The sequence below is a fragment of the Kogia breviceps genome, chromosome 6, assembly GCF_026419965.1.
Source record: "Kogia breviceps isolate mKogBre1 chromosome 6, mKogBre1 haplotype 1, whole genome shotgun sequence".
Taxonomy (NCBI): domain Eukaryota; kingdom Metazoa; phylum Chordata; class Mammalia; order Artiodactyla; family Physeteridae; genus Kogia; species Kogia breviceps.
In genome coordinates this window covers 2,425,986-2,440,443 of record NC_081315.1, presented here as the reverse complement: position 1 = coordinate 2,440,443, position 14,458 = coordinate 2,425,986, and the positions used below count along the sequence as shown (strand labels likewise).

Here is a 14,458-nt window from a genome sequence, read left to right as displayed (position 1 = left end):
AGGACCCTCAGCATCGCTTCACAGACGGGTAGGTCTAGCTTTGAGAAGACAGGGGGTGTCCTTTGAAGGTGCTTCTCCTATTGAGACTGGGTGTGGTGGCATGTGGGTCGGTCGGAGGAATGTCCTTAGCGGTGGGTCATCGGTGGCAGATAAAAGGGCACGTATTTGTACAACACGTAACACAAAACCTGTAACTTCTTTATAAGGTTTTAAAGACAGATCCGAGACTCGTGAAGGAACCACCAACTTCTTGGTACCAGTTAAACCCCTTTGTAACAAAACTTCAAAGCTCATCAGGCTGAGTGTTTCAGCGACAGCTCAGGCCAGCTTGGTCCCGCCCGGGGCTGCTGTTAGGATGGGTAGCAAGATACTAGCAAATTCCTCACGACAAGCAGGACAGAGGTCAGCCCGAAGAACCGAGGCTAAAGCCAGGATTACGGTCCTAAGAGAGCTGTGGGTCCTACAGGTCAGGAGGATGGCAGGCGAGTGATAGGGACCCCGGGGGCAGGTCTGGACAGCACAGACCAGGGATAGAGTATCCAGCTGTGGGTCTACAGCCTACGTAACAAGTCTGGGCCAACCACAGCAAGGAGAAGCTTAACGCTTAGCTCTTCGGTGACTGGAGCCCTTACGTATCCCTCTGGTGGCTGAGCTTGTTCCCACGGTAGCAGCAAACAGCACCCCTGACAGACACGGGGAAAGGAGAGTGCTTCCCGCCGTCGGCCCTGGTCCTGGACTTCTCCCAGGTGGAAGGAGAAACAGCCTTTCCACGCGTGGATCTTTCCCTTGGAAGACCTGAAGGATTTAAAGATTATTTCCCTGACAGTAAAACCTAATGCGTATCACTTGACTGTGAAAAGCTGTTAATTTGCTTCTGAAACCAGCCATTTAACCTTTAGAAGAGTGAATTATAACCCTGCACATTGGACATTTTTCAAACTATGGATTTCTGGGCTCCTACTGACAGCAATTAAAGGAGAATCTCTGGGGAGCTGGAGGGGACTCAGGCATCTATTTTTCAAATTTTCAGTGATTTTGTTGTTCTTCAAGTTTTTAATTTAATTCCTGAATGATGAAAGTATCAGGACCTCTTCACTGTAAATAAAAAAGATATAAAACATTATTACTCTCTCACTCCCTTTCTATATGGGGGTGTAATGGCTACATCCACGATATAAATGAATATTTGTTTACCCACCACCTCTTTCAGTTTTATTAAAGGATAAGATATATACAGAAAAGTGCACAAATAGTAAATGGATAGCCAAGGACTTATTCCCAAATAAATATCATCTAGGTGGAGAAATAGAACATTACGGAGTTCCCTGGTGGTCCAGTGGTTAAGACTCAGCTCTTTCACTGCAGGGGCCCAGGTTCAATCCCTGGTCAGGGAACTAAGATCCCGCAAGCTGCATGGCATGGCCAAAAAAAAAAAAAATGGAACATTGCCACAAACCCATGTTACTTCTCCATAAAGATATAAAAAAAATTCCCGGGTTATTTTAATGGGCCACACCGTTGTCTTATTGTCTACCTTTCTGCTTTGTTTTGCTCATAGATTTATTTTTTATTTATTTAAAAAATTTTTTTTGCGGTGCGCGGGCCTCTCACTGTCGTGGCCTCTCCCGTTGTGGAGCACAGGCTCCAGACGCGCAGGCTCAGCGGCCATGGCTCACGGGCCCAGCCGCTCCGCGGCACGTGGGATCTTCCCGGACCGGGGCATGAACCCGCGTCCCCTGCATCGGCAGGCGGACTCTCAACCACTGCGCCACCGGGGAAGCCCCCAATTGTTTTCTGATTCTATCTGCCGAGCCCTGTTTATCCAGTGCACTTATAATATCAATATATTAGCTACACCCGTGATTCCATGAGCTGGTTCCTAATTCTACCAGAGACCTCCCCCTTCCGCAACGGTGACCCCCTGTCAGATGCCAGGGCTGGGAGAAGGGCCTCGGAGAAGTTCAATGAGGTGCCAGGGACACACATTTTGGGAGCGAGAGGAGGAGTCAACCAAGTTACTAAATCAGACAACTCTTAGCTACTTCCTCAGCATTTCGCCACCAAAAAAACCTTCTGTGGAAACACCTAGCAGAGTCTTCTAGCCAAAGACTTACTTTTACTTTTTAAAGGGTTCAGGTCAGTTATTCTTCTGAATAGTGAAAATAATAAGATAGTTTTACAAGCTGGCTTGGTTATAGTTTCCTTTCAAAAAGTTAATATTTACTATCTAGAAGATAATTCTGGGCTCATGGAAGTGTGCTTTAAGAGTATTGCTACCGTATGACCCAGCAATCCCATTCCTGGGCATATATCTGGAGGAAATCATGGTTTGAAAGGATCCATGCACCCCAATGTTCATTGCAGCACCATTTACAATAGCCAGGACGTGGAAGCAACCTAAGTGCCCATCGACAGAGGAACGGATAAAGAAGATGTGGTGCATATATACAATGGAATATTACTCAGCCATGAAAAAGAATGAAATAATGCCATCTGCAGCAACATGGATGGACCTAGAGATGATCACGCTAAGTGAAGTAAGTCAGAAAGACAAATATCATATGATATCACCTATATGTGGAGTCTAAAAAGAAAAATGATACAAATGAACTTATTTACAAAAGGGACTCACGGACTTAGAGAATGAACTTAGGGTTACCAGGGAGGAAGGTTGGGGGGAGGGATAGACTGGGGGTTGGGGATTCACAGATACACACGCTACAATATATAAAACAGACAACCAACAAGGCCCTGCTGCACAGCACAGGGCACTCTGCTCAATATTCTGTAATAACCTAAATGGGAAAAGAATCTGAAAAAGAATAGATACAGGTATATATATAACAATCACTTTGCTGTACACCTGAAACTAACACAACATTGTTCATCAACTATTCTCCAATATAAGATAAAATAAAATAAAGAGTATTGGAGAACAAAGGAAATCAATTTGATGCTTAACTTCTCATGCAGTTTAGCCGGAATCTGTGGGTGCTTCTGGGAAGAATGGTCTGAGTTTGAGCGCTACAGGAACAGTTCTAGTATAATCTTTGGTATTTGATCACTTGGAAGTTTATCCTTTCCTTCTATACATATGCCAATGCCTTGATCTTTTCCGCATTGTTAAATAGAGTCTTTTTACAATTACACACCATACTCTAATTCCCACTCCCTGCCCTCACCCCCTATAACAACCTTCTTTTCCTGTGGGGAAAACATTCCCTGTCCCCTGCCTGCCTGCGTGCCTTCTAGACTCTATTTGCTGTAGAAGCAAAAACAATGAGTCTAAGTGAGACCCGGAGGCCATCAACCCCTGCCTTTGTGCCCGGACATGCAAGCCACCTAAAACAATCACTAACCTGTTTTGAAAAGAAACCTCCAGTCGGGGAGAATCCACAACTTCTTTCTGTGAACTGTTGCACCGAGCAACGAGCAACGGCGCACTATAAATGTCTCTTCCCACAGATGTGTACTCTTATCTGCCTGTTCTCTTTTCTCCCTCATTTGCATTAACCCTTTCGTGCCTTTTTATGAACTTATTTCACTGCTGCTAAGCGAACACTCTCTAATGCTTTTTAGCACCCAAAAGACTGACACTTCTGAGTCTGTTTCCAAACAGGACACTAGAGGGCTCCCAGGAGTTAAAAATAAGTGGAAAAATACGGCATTTGCTTTTTTTTCCCCAGAATTTAAAATTAAAGTTTATTTTTTACAACATTAAAAAAAAAACCCTTACACATCTTAAAAGTGGGTTGTCAGCAGCCAGTTAACAAGTACCCGTTTTGCTTTGCAATCAGGAGTTTTCAAGGGAGCTTTGAAAGCAGAGCTGAAATATTTGAAATGGGGAACACTCTTGACCATGAAATATGTTCTACTTACATGCCTCAGCCTTTAATAGTTCTTTGCATTAGAGTCAGGGATTACATTCTTCCTGGAGCCAAGCACGGGGCCAGCTGTGTAAGTAAGGTTGCTTACCAGTTCTTCTTTTTAATAATGAGAAAAAGTAGAGCTAGAGGGCTTTTGGTTTTCTTCTTTCAGCTGACTTTGGTGAAAGGAAAAGGAATAAAAAGCAGTTAGATGTGTGTTTTGTGTTGTGTGTGTGTGTGTGTGTGTGTGACTGAATAAATGTAATTGCTTCCAAGATACATGGGCATGTATGGCTTTATATTATAATATCCCTTAAAGTAAGATAATGTAATATATTATGAAGAAAAGACTGTACCATAGATTAAGAGAATGTGTTTCTGAATTTGAATGTTAATACTTGGTGCTTCTGTCCAATTAGTTAATGCAGGACTTTTAAAAATAAATAGAAGATAGCTACAGATTTCTAAAACCTTTGGTTACTTTTCTTAAATTACTTCTGAATTTCAAAACGAAAAGCCTGGATTGGTCCAATTTTAATGCTTTTCCTTCAGGATCCAATTAAATGACTCTAGCTACAAGTTATATAGATTAGTCTTGGCTTTTGGTGGTTGGTTTTTACTAATTGAAGCTGAACATGAAATCTATACATCTATCTTGTTTCTATTTTTTTTAAACCTCACTTAAAAAATCATTTCGTGGTGATAGTGATGAAGGGACAAGGTTCGGTGTTTTTCTTTCCTCTTGTGGAGGAACTGACCGAGTTTGAGACGGTGACTCAGTTCGCACTGTTTCCATTCATTCCCAGGAACTAGCCAGCCTTCTCCTCGGGGAGGCTGTCAGGGTTTAGAAGGTTTGCTGTGGCCAGTGTCAGAAGCCTTCCCGGCTCCATCACCAGCCCTTAACTTCCTCCTCGACCCACTGGAGACCACTTGGACACCTGAGTGGAGGCGACACAGCTGCGTTCAGAAAACCATGCACCATGCCAGAAGGAGCCCACGGCAGACCGTAAGCTCTGTTCAGCATGTGGACGGGGCGCAGAAATGAGCCGTCCGGACAAGCCAGGGCAACTCATAAACTGGTTCCTTTCCTCCCTGTGCGTCCCGAGGGCGCGGAAACTCTGGAGCAGCCGGCGCCCCAGGACCCGGAGGAACCTCCTGCTGGGTACGGCCTGCGCCATCTACCTGGGCTTCCTGGTGAGCCAGGTGGGGCGCGCCTCTGCCCCGCACGGAGGGCGCGCGCGCAAGGGGCCGCACTGGAGCCGGGCCACCGCCGAGGCCCCCTTCCCTGAGATCCCCCTGGACGGCACGCTGGCCCCTCCCGAGTCCCAGGGAAACGGGACCGCGCTGCAGCCCAACGTCGTGTACATCACCTTGCGCTCCAGGCGCAGCAAGCCCGCCAGCATCCGGGGCACCGTGAAACCCAAGCGCAGGAAGAAGTATGCGCTGGCTTCTCAGGCCCCGGGACCCGGGGCTTTGGTCGGACCGTCCCTTCGGCCCCAGGAAGCTGCAAGGGCAGCTGATGCAGAAGTGCCCGGGCACGTCCGGGGAGGAAACCTGGCCAAGGCTGGGGAGCGACCCTGGGGCTGGATGCAGGGTCTGGGAGCGCCAGGCGGGGGCGCGGATGTGCAGCTGCCCCGGGCCGAGGGAAGCAACATCCGGATCTACAGCGAGAGCGCCCCGTCGTGGCTGAGCGGAGAAGACATCGGCCGGATGCGTCTGCTGGCCGACGGCGCGCTGGCGGGTCTCCAGCCGGCCGGGCCCAGGAGCAGAGCGCGCCTGCTGGTGCTGCAGGGCACCGGCCGGCCCGCGGGGCCCGCCTGCGGCCCCAGCCCCTGCGGGCTGCTCAAGCAGCCCCTGGACATGAGCGAGGTGTTCGCCTTCCACCTGGACAGGATCCTGGGACTCAACCGGACCCTGCCTTCCGTGAGCAGGAAATCCGAGTTCATCCAAGGTAACCGTTTCCCGGGCTTCTTGTTTGCAGCTGTTGGCGATTGGGCTTGATTTTCTCTTTTCCCTCAGCCTCCTTTTCGAAATGATTTGCGCCACCCGCGTTTCCCATTTGGGCCGCGGCGGCGCGTCTTTCCGTGCGCTCGGCGTCCTCGATTTTCGCAGCTCTGGGAGGACCCGAGGGTGCCCGGGCGATGCTGTGCGCTGCACACGCGGGAGAAGGCTTGCTGTGCAAGCTCGCCGCGCTTCCCGGGGGCTTATGACGTCCGATTAAAGCCAGTGGCGATCTGTGTGCTGAGGAGAGGGAGCCGGGGTCGGGACCAAGAACTTGCTGACAGTCAGGCATGTCACTAAATGCGCTTGTATGGAAGTAAGTAGAATCCTGTGCACTGGAAGTTTTTAAAAATAAAGGCCGAGAGGGTTATCTTTCTTCGGCAGATGGAATCTTGTTAAGAGGCCCAGAGCCAGACCGTGTCAGATGCGACCCCTTCATCTTTCACGATGGACGTAACTGCTTTCGTTTACAAGGAAAACGAGGCCCAAAGAGGTGATGTGTTCAGGGTACATACCAACCGGCCACGTGGTTTCTCCAAGTCCATGAGTGCGGTTTATTGAGCCTGAGTGCTGCCGTCAGGTGACAAGCGTTGTGGCAGGCCCTGGGGTGTGCAGCCTGCCGATTCCGCGGCAGGCGTCAGGGCTGGTGTGTGACAGCGCTCGTGCCCTAGAAAGGATTTTCTCTGAATCCTCAGGCTATTCCAGCGTTCCAGCACAAAGTAGGGTGCGTCCTTGGCTGTGTCTGAAAGCAGAGTGATCTCAGACGTTGCCACTCTGAATCCAGGCTGGTCCAAGAGGCTCGAAAGGGCCCCAAAGAGATTATAAGCTCAAAGGCTATTTCCTTACAAAACGTAGCGTTTCAGCCCAGTTCCCGTGGAGTCTGGAACGGATTAAAGCCTTGGGAGTAGCCAAAAGGCACACTGCATGTTCAATGGCTTCAGGGGTATAATTTAGTCTTAGAATGGGTACTTCTTGAAGTACCACGGGTTTATGTCGAAAGACTTGGCATTCCCTGCTCAGCCTGGCCCGTGGCTAAGTGCTGCGGGTCCACAGGTAAGGCTCCCGCCAGGGTGATGCTGATGTGAGAAAGCCTCCCAGACATTCTATCAAATGGTGGAACAAGCTCATCTCTAAAGGGGGCTCACTGTCTGCCAAGCGCCATGCTGACTGAGACACAGAGTCTCTACACATCTTGACTCCCGTGTCGCTCACAGCAGTACAAGGAGGTAGGCGCGGTGCTTATCTCCACTTGGGAGACGAGAGAGCTGAGGCTTATTTAGGCAAAGTAACTGGCCTCATGTTAAAGGTTAAGCTGGGTTTTGCGCCCAGGCCCAGCAAACTTCAGAACGTCAGCTCTTAGCCATTGGGCTTAGGTGACACTACCCCTTCTGTCCAGACAGGTGCAGCCTGGAGAGAGGGAGGGTGTGGGTGGGTATGGAGAAGCAGGCACACGCTGAGCCTGTCCTGGACCACGCAGGGCAGAGGGTCCCCCTGGAAGGCTTCCTTGCTGTTCACGCATGTCATAAGGCCCTGAGAAGAGGTGATGCATGCTTGAATGTATCCTGAGGCATGGTACTCTGATCTGTCCTTCCAGCTTCTCTGGGAGCTCCTGGATGGAAGTTGAGAGAGGAAAGCAGTGGTTAGGAGCCTGGGCTCTGGAGCTGGACCCCTGGGTTTGAATTTACCAACCGTGTGACCCACAAATGTCACAGTATCTCTCTGACCCTCCATGTTCTCAGCTCTAAGTGACAATAGTACCCGCCTCATGAGGTTGTTGCTAGTTACTACAAGGAACACACATAGACCTGGTGCTTGACACACAGTAAACCTTCAATAAATACTGCTATTTGTGCTACTACACGAAGCACACGAGGTTCCAAGTTCACTGAGTTACTCATATAGCCTCCAAGCCTCACCTATCATTTCTTTTTCTTAATTGAAGTCTAGTTGATTTACAATGCTGTGTTTGTTGTTTCAGGTGTCCAGCAAAGTGATTCAGTTGTGCATATATATATTCTTTTACAGATTCTTTTCCATTATGGTTTATTACAAGGTAGTGAATGTAGTTCCCTGTGCTACACAGCAGGTCCTTGTTGTTTATCTATTTTATATATAGTGGTGTGTATCTGTTAATCCCAAATTCCTAATTCCTCCCCTTCCCCTTTGGTAACCAAGTTTGTCCTCTATGTCTGTGAGTCTATTTCTGTTTTGTAAATAAGTTCATTTGTATTATTATTTTTTTAGATTCCACATATAAGTGATATCATATGATATTTGTCTTTCTCTGTCTGACTTACTTCATTTAATGTAATAATCTCTAGGTCCATCCATATTGCTGCAAATGGCATTATTTCATTCCTTTTCATGGCTGAGTAATATTCCGTTGTATACATGTACCACATCTTCTTTATCCACTCATCTGTCAGTGGACATCTAGGTGGCTTCCATGTCTTGGCTATTGTAAATAGTGCTGCAATGAACACTGGGGTGTGTGTCTTTTCAAATTAGAGTTTTCTCTGGATACATATCATTTCTTCGTGTGACAGGGCTAGGACTAAAACCTAGGTCTCCTGCTGGCTTAGTTAAACTTTTTGGTGTCAGGATACCTCCTGGGTATTTAATTCTGTTCTCCGAATATCCAGCATCTTTGGGAATGGAGAAGGCCGTTGCATTAAATTTGAAGGAGGCATTTATAATTCCAGTGTAGACTGGTGTTCCTCTCTCTTTGCAGAAGTAAGTGATGATGGAAAGAAACCAGCAAGGTTATATTGACATGACTCTCAATATGATGAGTTAAGTACCTAAGACTGTATCTCAAGTAATACCAGAACTTTCTTTATTCTTCCTTTGCTACTTTCTACTAGAATGTAGTTACTGAGAGTCATAAAGTGAGACCAGTTTCCTCAGGAGGCTAGGACATGGCTTGTGGTTATGAGCACTCTGCACAATATCATTCCACTCGTGGAGACGTTGTACTGATGTAAAGTTCATAAACAGATCAGTCCTGCTCACAGCCTCAGGTTCTCAGTATCTCTCTTCACTCACCTACCTCTAGTCTTTTCCTGGCTTGTGTCTTTCTTCCCTTGATTTCCACAGGTGTGTGGATCTTCCCTCTAGAGACCTCCTAGTCTTCTCTCTGTCCAAGCTTAGCTTTATTTGCACCTCCCTAGCTACCTAAGGGGGTGATAGATCCTATCTTGCTACCCAGCATTTGTTTCTGGCTCATTCTGTATCATTGCTTTATAATTACAATTGCTTATTTAATCATCTCTTCTTTCCCACTAGGCTCTAGAACTGTGAAGGCAGAGACATTTCCTGCCGTGCTCGTCATTGAATGTCCAGATCCCAGTGGAGAGTCTGGCACATAGTAGTTGCTCAGTAAATATTTCTGAAAGAATGCAAGAATGCATTTTTGGTCTGTTTCACTGACTCCAAACAGTAAATCTGTACTTGCTTCTGGCTTCAAAAACTCAGGACAAGTGCTACCATTTTAGTCCTAAATCCAGGCTGGGATTTCTCCTTGAGATTCTTATAAATGACTCATTGAAAAGGTAAAGAAAAATATCCTTGGCAGCCTCTGTATTATGCAAATGATAAGGTTTATAGAACTTATTCTTCTGAGGACCAGCATTATAATATATATGGTCTGTGGCTTCACACTGTAATGTAATGTGATACTGAGTTTTCTGTAGGAGGAAAAATAGAACTCAGCTTCGGTATGCATTTCTCTGGTGATCTGGCTTGGTCTGGCAGGAGAGCTTTTCATATCTGGGAGAGTGGATAGTCAGCCAGTCCTGTCAATAATCTGCCTTACGTGTTGTTTCTGTTCTCTGACTTTTGACGCATGTTTGTGAAAATAAATTCATGCTTAGTACCAAGGACATCGCTAGTCTCTTGTGAGTCGAATGTAGATGTTTGGCTTATCGCAGTTAATCTTTCAAAGAAACCCATGCAGGAGACACTTTCTTACCTTAATTTTGAGAAGAAAGAAAGATAAGAAGGCAGCTCAAGGGCATACAATGAGTTAATTGTCCAGAAAGAATTCAGGCCCTTGTCTTGTAACTTCCAAGACTTTCCTGTTTATCAATCTGCTTTCCTCACCAAATCCTTTTGGGGGGGGGCCTTAAGGTGTGTCTTCTTTCTCCATCACCGTGACCTATTTGTATACTTGGTTATCTAACACAACTAGACCTTGATGACTTGTGTACTGATGCACAGATACCGGCTATGGGAACCTCTTATTTCTCAAGGAGACAGCAACCGTAACCATAGCAAGAGTAATATTGAATGTTACCATATACTGGCACTGTTTTAGGTACCATGCACCTATTATCTCAATAAATCCTCCTAAACTTTTTATAAGGTGGGTACTCTAGGAGAGGCCTTTTGTGGATGTGGAAGTAGAGGCCCAGTGTAATTAAATACCTTTGCTGAAAGTCATGTAAATTACCTGGATGTAAAAAGGAGACATGATGCAGAGGGAGATTTAAAAGAGCATCAGAGGCTGTGACTGAATGATATGCCCGCCCCAGCCTCTCAGATGGAACTTTCTGTTCATCCAGTCCAAAGACAAAAGGTCCCAATGATAAAGCTCATCTTCAGGTATTTATTTATTTGTTTGTTTGTTTGTAAAACTGACACATGTGATCCTATCAGCCCAGAGTCACTAGCTTAAGTTCCTCTGGGACAGGTTCTTGGTTGTATAAGTTGAATTCTAGATGACTCTGCTTGAATCCAAAAATATATATGTGAAATTAGCAGGTTTACTGGCCCTGGACTGTATACTGGACCATTTTCTGACAGGTGTCACTCCAAAGATATCCCAGAAAATGAGAAGTTTGTACTTGGGGAAGGACAGGGTTGTAATTAGTTAGGGAGGGCCTGGAGGGTACCACCCTACAAAATCCAGCCATGACCACTAGACCAGAGGCTCATCCTGTGTGTATCTGTGTGGGAAATACAAAAGTGAATTGAAATATAGCATCAAAGGCCTTGTAAAGAAATCCATGTTTGCAATAATGATGTATTTTTCAGTTGTAAACTTATAAAGAATCTAGTATTATGCCTCACAGCGTGTCTAAACTGCATTTGTTGCCATTTGACTATTGCATTACTTAACAATTGCACACAGCAGATGGTATTGATACTTTATATACGGGGATCCTGAGGCTCGGTGAGGTGTGAAATTTGCTCAAGGACGCATCGCTAGTGAGCAGTCGAAGTGGAGTTTGTACCCAGTTCTGTCTGACACTATAGCGTCCTCACGTCGCTTCTCTTAACCTACATTACCTCTCAGATATAACTCGCTACAATCAGGGGATAGTGACAACAATACACAAATTTTCACCTGGTGATTTCTGATTTACTATTATGCTGATCTTTCTATTTAGCTTCTTTTTTCAACTCAGCCACTTAACATTGATAATATTTTCACTCAAAGGAAGTATGGCCATACCACCCTGAACACGGCTACAAGGGCTGTTGTTGTTTCAATACAAGCCAACGCTTCCCAGATTTTCTTGTTCTACCGTAAACAATTGTGTATATACGCAAATATGGCAGAAAGTATTAGTATGTCTTCTGCCTGACTGTCCTTGCAGAAATCATCAATCATGATAGAGGTCACCAGATACTATGTGATACTGATACAGTTAAATACTTTTTTTTTTTTTTTTTTTGTGGTACGCGGGCCTCTCAGTGTCGTGGCCTCTCCCGTTGCGGAGCACAGGCTCCGGACGCGCAGGCGCAGCGGCCACGGCTCACGGTCCCAGCCGCTCCGGGGCACGAACCCGCGTCCCCTGCATCGGCAGGCGGACTCTCAACCACTGCGCCACCAGGGAAGCCCCCATTTAAATACTTTTTTAAACAAAAGACTTAAAACTATGTGTCTAAGACAAGACAAAGCAGACTACGTCCACGTAGAGAGGAGAAGAGCCCCCGCCCCCCTGTGACCCTCCACTGAGCACGTTGGCCAAGCTCCCCAGCAATCTGCACAGACATGCAGATGAATCGCAGGGGCCACCATTTGGGTAGCGCTTAGGCATCGTACTGTGTTTCATGCCCAGCATATGGGAGGCGCATTATGTGTGCTTCATTTCTAGGATGCCGCTTTCCGGCCACAGAGCTGTCAGCCTGGACTAGGTAGCCTCGTTCCAGGAGCGCCGTGTGTCAGGGCTGCTTGGATGACACGCTGCAGGCACCTCCCCCACTTCCATTTTAAATTCAGCGTAGATGCCAACGTGCTCACTGTTCTCCGACCTGTACTGCCTCGTGTCATCACAGAGCAGGAGAAATGCAGTGGGTGCCTTCCTCTCTCCTCTCGAGTCCGCACGAGCAGTGCCGTGGGCTGCACGCGGGTGGTACGGCCGCCAGCGCAGGCCAGTGGCAGCTGCACAATTCATGTTGTCCCGGGCTCTCAGGCGAGGACAGAGGCGTTTTGCAGGGAGTTATGAGAATAACCCAGATGCCCTCACAACTTGGAGACACACTGGCTTCAGAATCCTAGAAGTCTTGGACATGGGTGCAAACTTTCTTAAAATATTGCCTCAGGTGTATAGGAATCATGTCTCGTTTCTGAAAATGTGGATGGAGAGCACATTGTGTCCTTATCAGAAAAGCCCTAAGGGTATATTATTCTTTAGCAATCAAGTTGAGCTGGTCGACTAAATACATTCATAAGTGAACGAAAGTTTGCTGAGCGCGGGCTCCAAGCAGTGCTGGCTCCACTGTCGTCTCGTTTGCTCACCACATACCTTCTTCGGCAAAGTGGGGGAGCCGGGCAACTTCTCTGCTGTGTCTCTGGACGGTGTCCCCAGACCTCACACGAGGCTGGGATAGAAGGGACAGTGGTTAGTTGTTGCCACGCTGCCCACAGCCTGGAAGATGCATGCAGTCTGTCCCCTTCTACAGCATCGTATTTATCTTTTCTTCTTTTAAGAAATAGTCGTTGAGCACCTGCTATGTGCCAGCCACATCAGTGGACAAAAGAGTCAAGAATCCCTGTCTCCCTTGCAGCTGGCACTGTTGGACCACGTGACAGCTCAGTGGCCTGGAGGGACTCTTATGGCCGCTGATTTCAGGATTCGCTCAGCACCAGCCTGAGCCCAAGGTCATGACCTTTCCACTGGGGCTGAATCTGTTGCCATCTCTGGGTGGGTTTAAGGACAACACAGGTGCCAAATGTAGTTAATGGTCAAATATTGACGTTTTGGTCGAATTTGGTTGTAACAGACAGCATTTAGTTTCTATTTGTGAGTCTAAACATTGGGAAGGAGCTGTAGAGTTTCTAATTCAAATAGCTTTGCAGTTCCGATTGTGGACCGGCATATCCGCTTGCTAGGGCTACTGCCCCCAAACACCGCAGATGGGTGGCTTAAACAGAAGACATTAATTTCTCACAGTCTGGAGGCTGGAAGTCCAAGGTCAAGGTGTCGGCCGGTTTGGTTCCTTCCCAGGCCTCTCTCCTTGGCTTGGCAATGGCCGCCTTCTCACTGTGTCCTCATAGGCTCCTTCCTCTGTGGTCCGTCCCCCTCCTGTCTCTCTGTGTGTCCACACTTCTTCTCATCAGGACACCAGTCAGATTGGATTAGGGCCACTGTAACAGCCTCATTTCAACTTAATTGCCTCTTCAAAGGCTCTTTCTCCGAACGCGGTCACATTCTGAGGTGCTGGGCGTGGGGCTTCAACGTATAAATTTGGGGGAATATAGTTCAGCTTCACAATGACTGTCAGTCTAGACGCCCTGAATTTGAATCCTGGCTCTACTGTGTCACCTGGGTGAATTCACTTAATCTCTTTCTACCTTATTTCTTCGAGTGTAACGGTATTGATAACAGTACTGACCTCATCGAGTTGTGAGAATGAAATGAGCCGATACCGATAAAAGATCTCTAACGGTGCCCCCCGCATAGGAACACGCAGTGATTGCTGTATGTTATTTTCATTCAGTTTCTAAGCTGAGTCAGCTCTTGGTGATCTATCGCCTTAGATTTCCTTGGTTTGTTTCTCTAGATTGATGTTCACGTGAACTAAATACACAGGCACCTCAAATTGTCACGTAAAGAAAGCGCCTGGAGTGGGTGGGGGAGGATCCCAGTCTCCCCGTTTGCGGAGGGCGAATCACTTTACGTTCAGCATCTCACCAAACCGCGCAACAGCCCCGCACATCACATGTTCTCGGACAGACTTCCTGTGGGGAAGGTGAGGCTCAGAGACTAGCATATGTCCGGGTCGTATGCGGTGGGCCTGGGATATGCATACGTGGGCGGGAGGGCCCGCCAGCCTCCCCTCGTCACTGTCTGCACCATCAGCACTATTCTCTCACATCACCGGGACCCTCGGTGCATGTGGCGGCGTAATCCCGCGTCCCCAGGGAAACCCACTGCCTCCGCGGCCTTTCGGTCTGATTCCCGAGTGCAGCCACGACGCCTTAACTGTCCCCCTTCTCATGACGGTAGTTTGGCGTCAGGAGGAGCGAGGCAGTGGGGGTCTCCACCCCCCCTCCCCGTGTTCATCATTCCCGGGTCTCAGAGGACTATGGAGACACGGCGGTGGATGGCAAAAGGAGGGCCTGCAGAGCCCCTGCCCCCACC

The 14,458-nt window shown here is 47.5% G+C and overlaps 1 protein-coding gene across 1 annotated transcript in view; it reads left to right on the top strand.

The window, feature by feature from the left end:
* The first annotated feature begins 3,738 nt into the window (after nucleotides 1-3,738).
* The window catches only part of GASK1B (golgi associated kinase 1B), a 45,108-nt gene continuing 34,388 nt past the window's right edge, over nucleotides 3,739-14,458 (top strand). Inside the window, exons 1-2 of the mRNA XM_059066819.2 lie at nucleotides 3,739-3,957; nucleotides 4,673-5,817. Of these exons, the coding sequence (XP_058922802.1) occupies nucleotides 4,908-5,817 (910 nt within the window). The 5' untranslated portion in view covers nucleotides 3,739-3,957; nucleotides 4,673-4,907. The remainder of the gene's footprint in view (nucleotides 3,958-4,672; nucleotides 5,818-14,458) is intronic.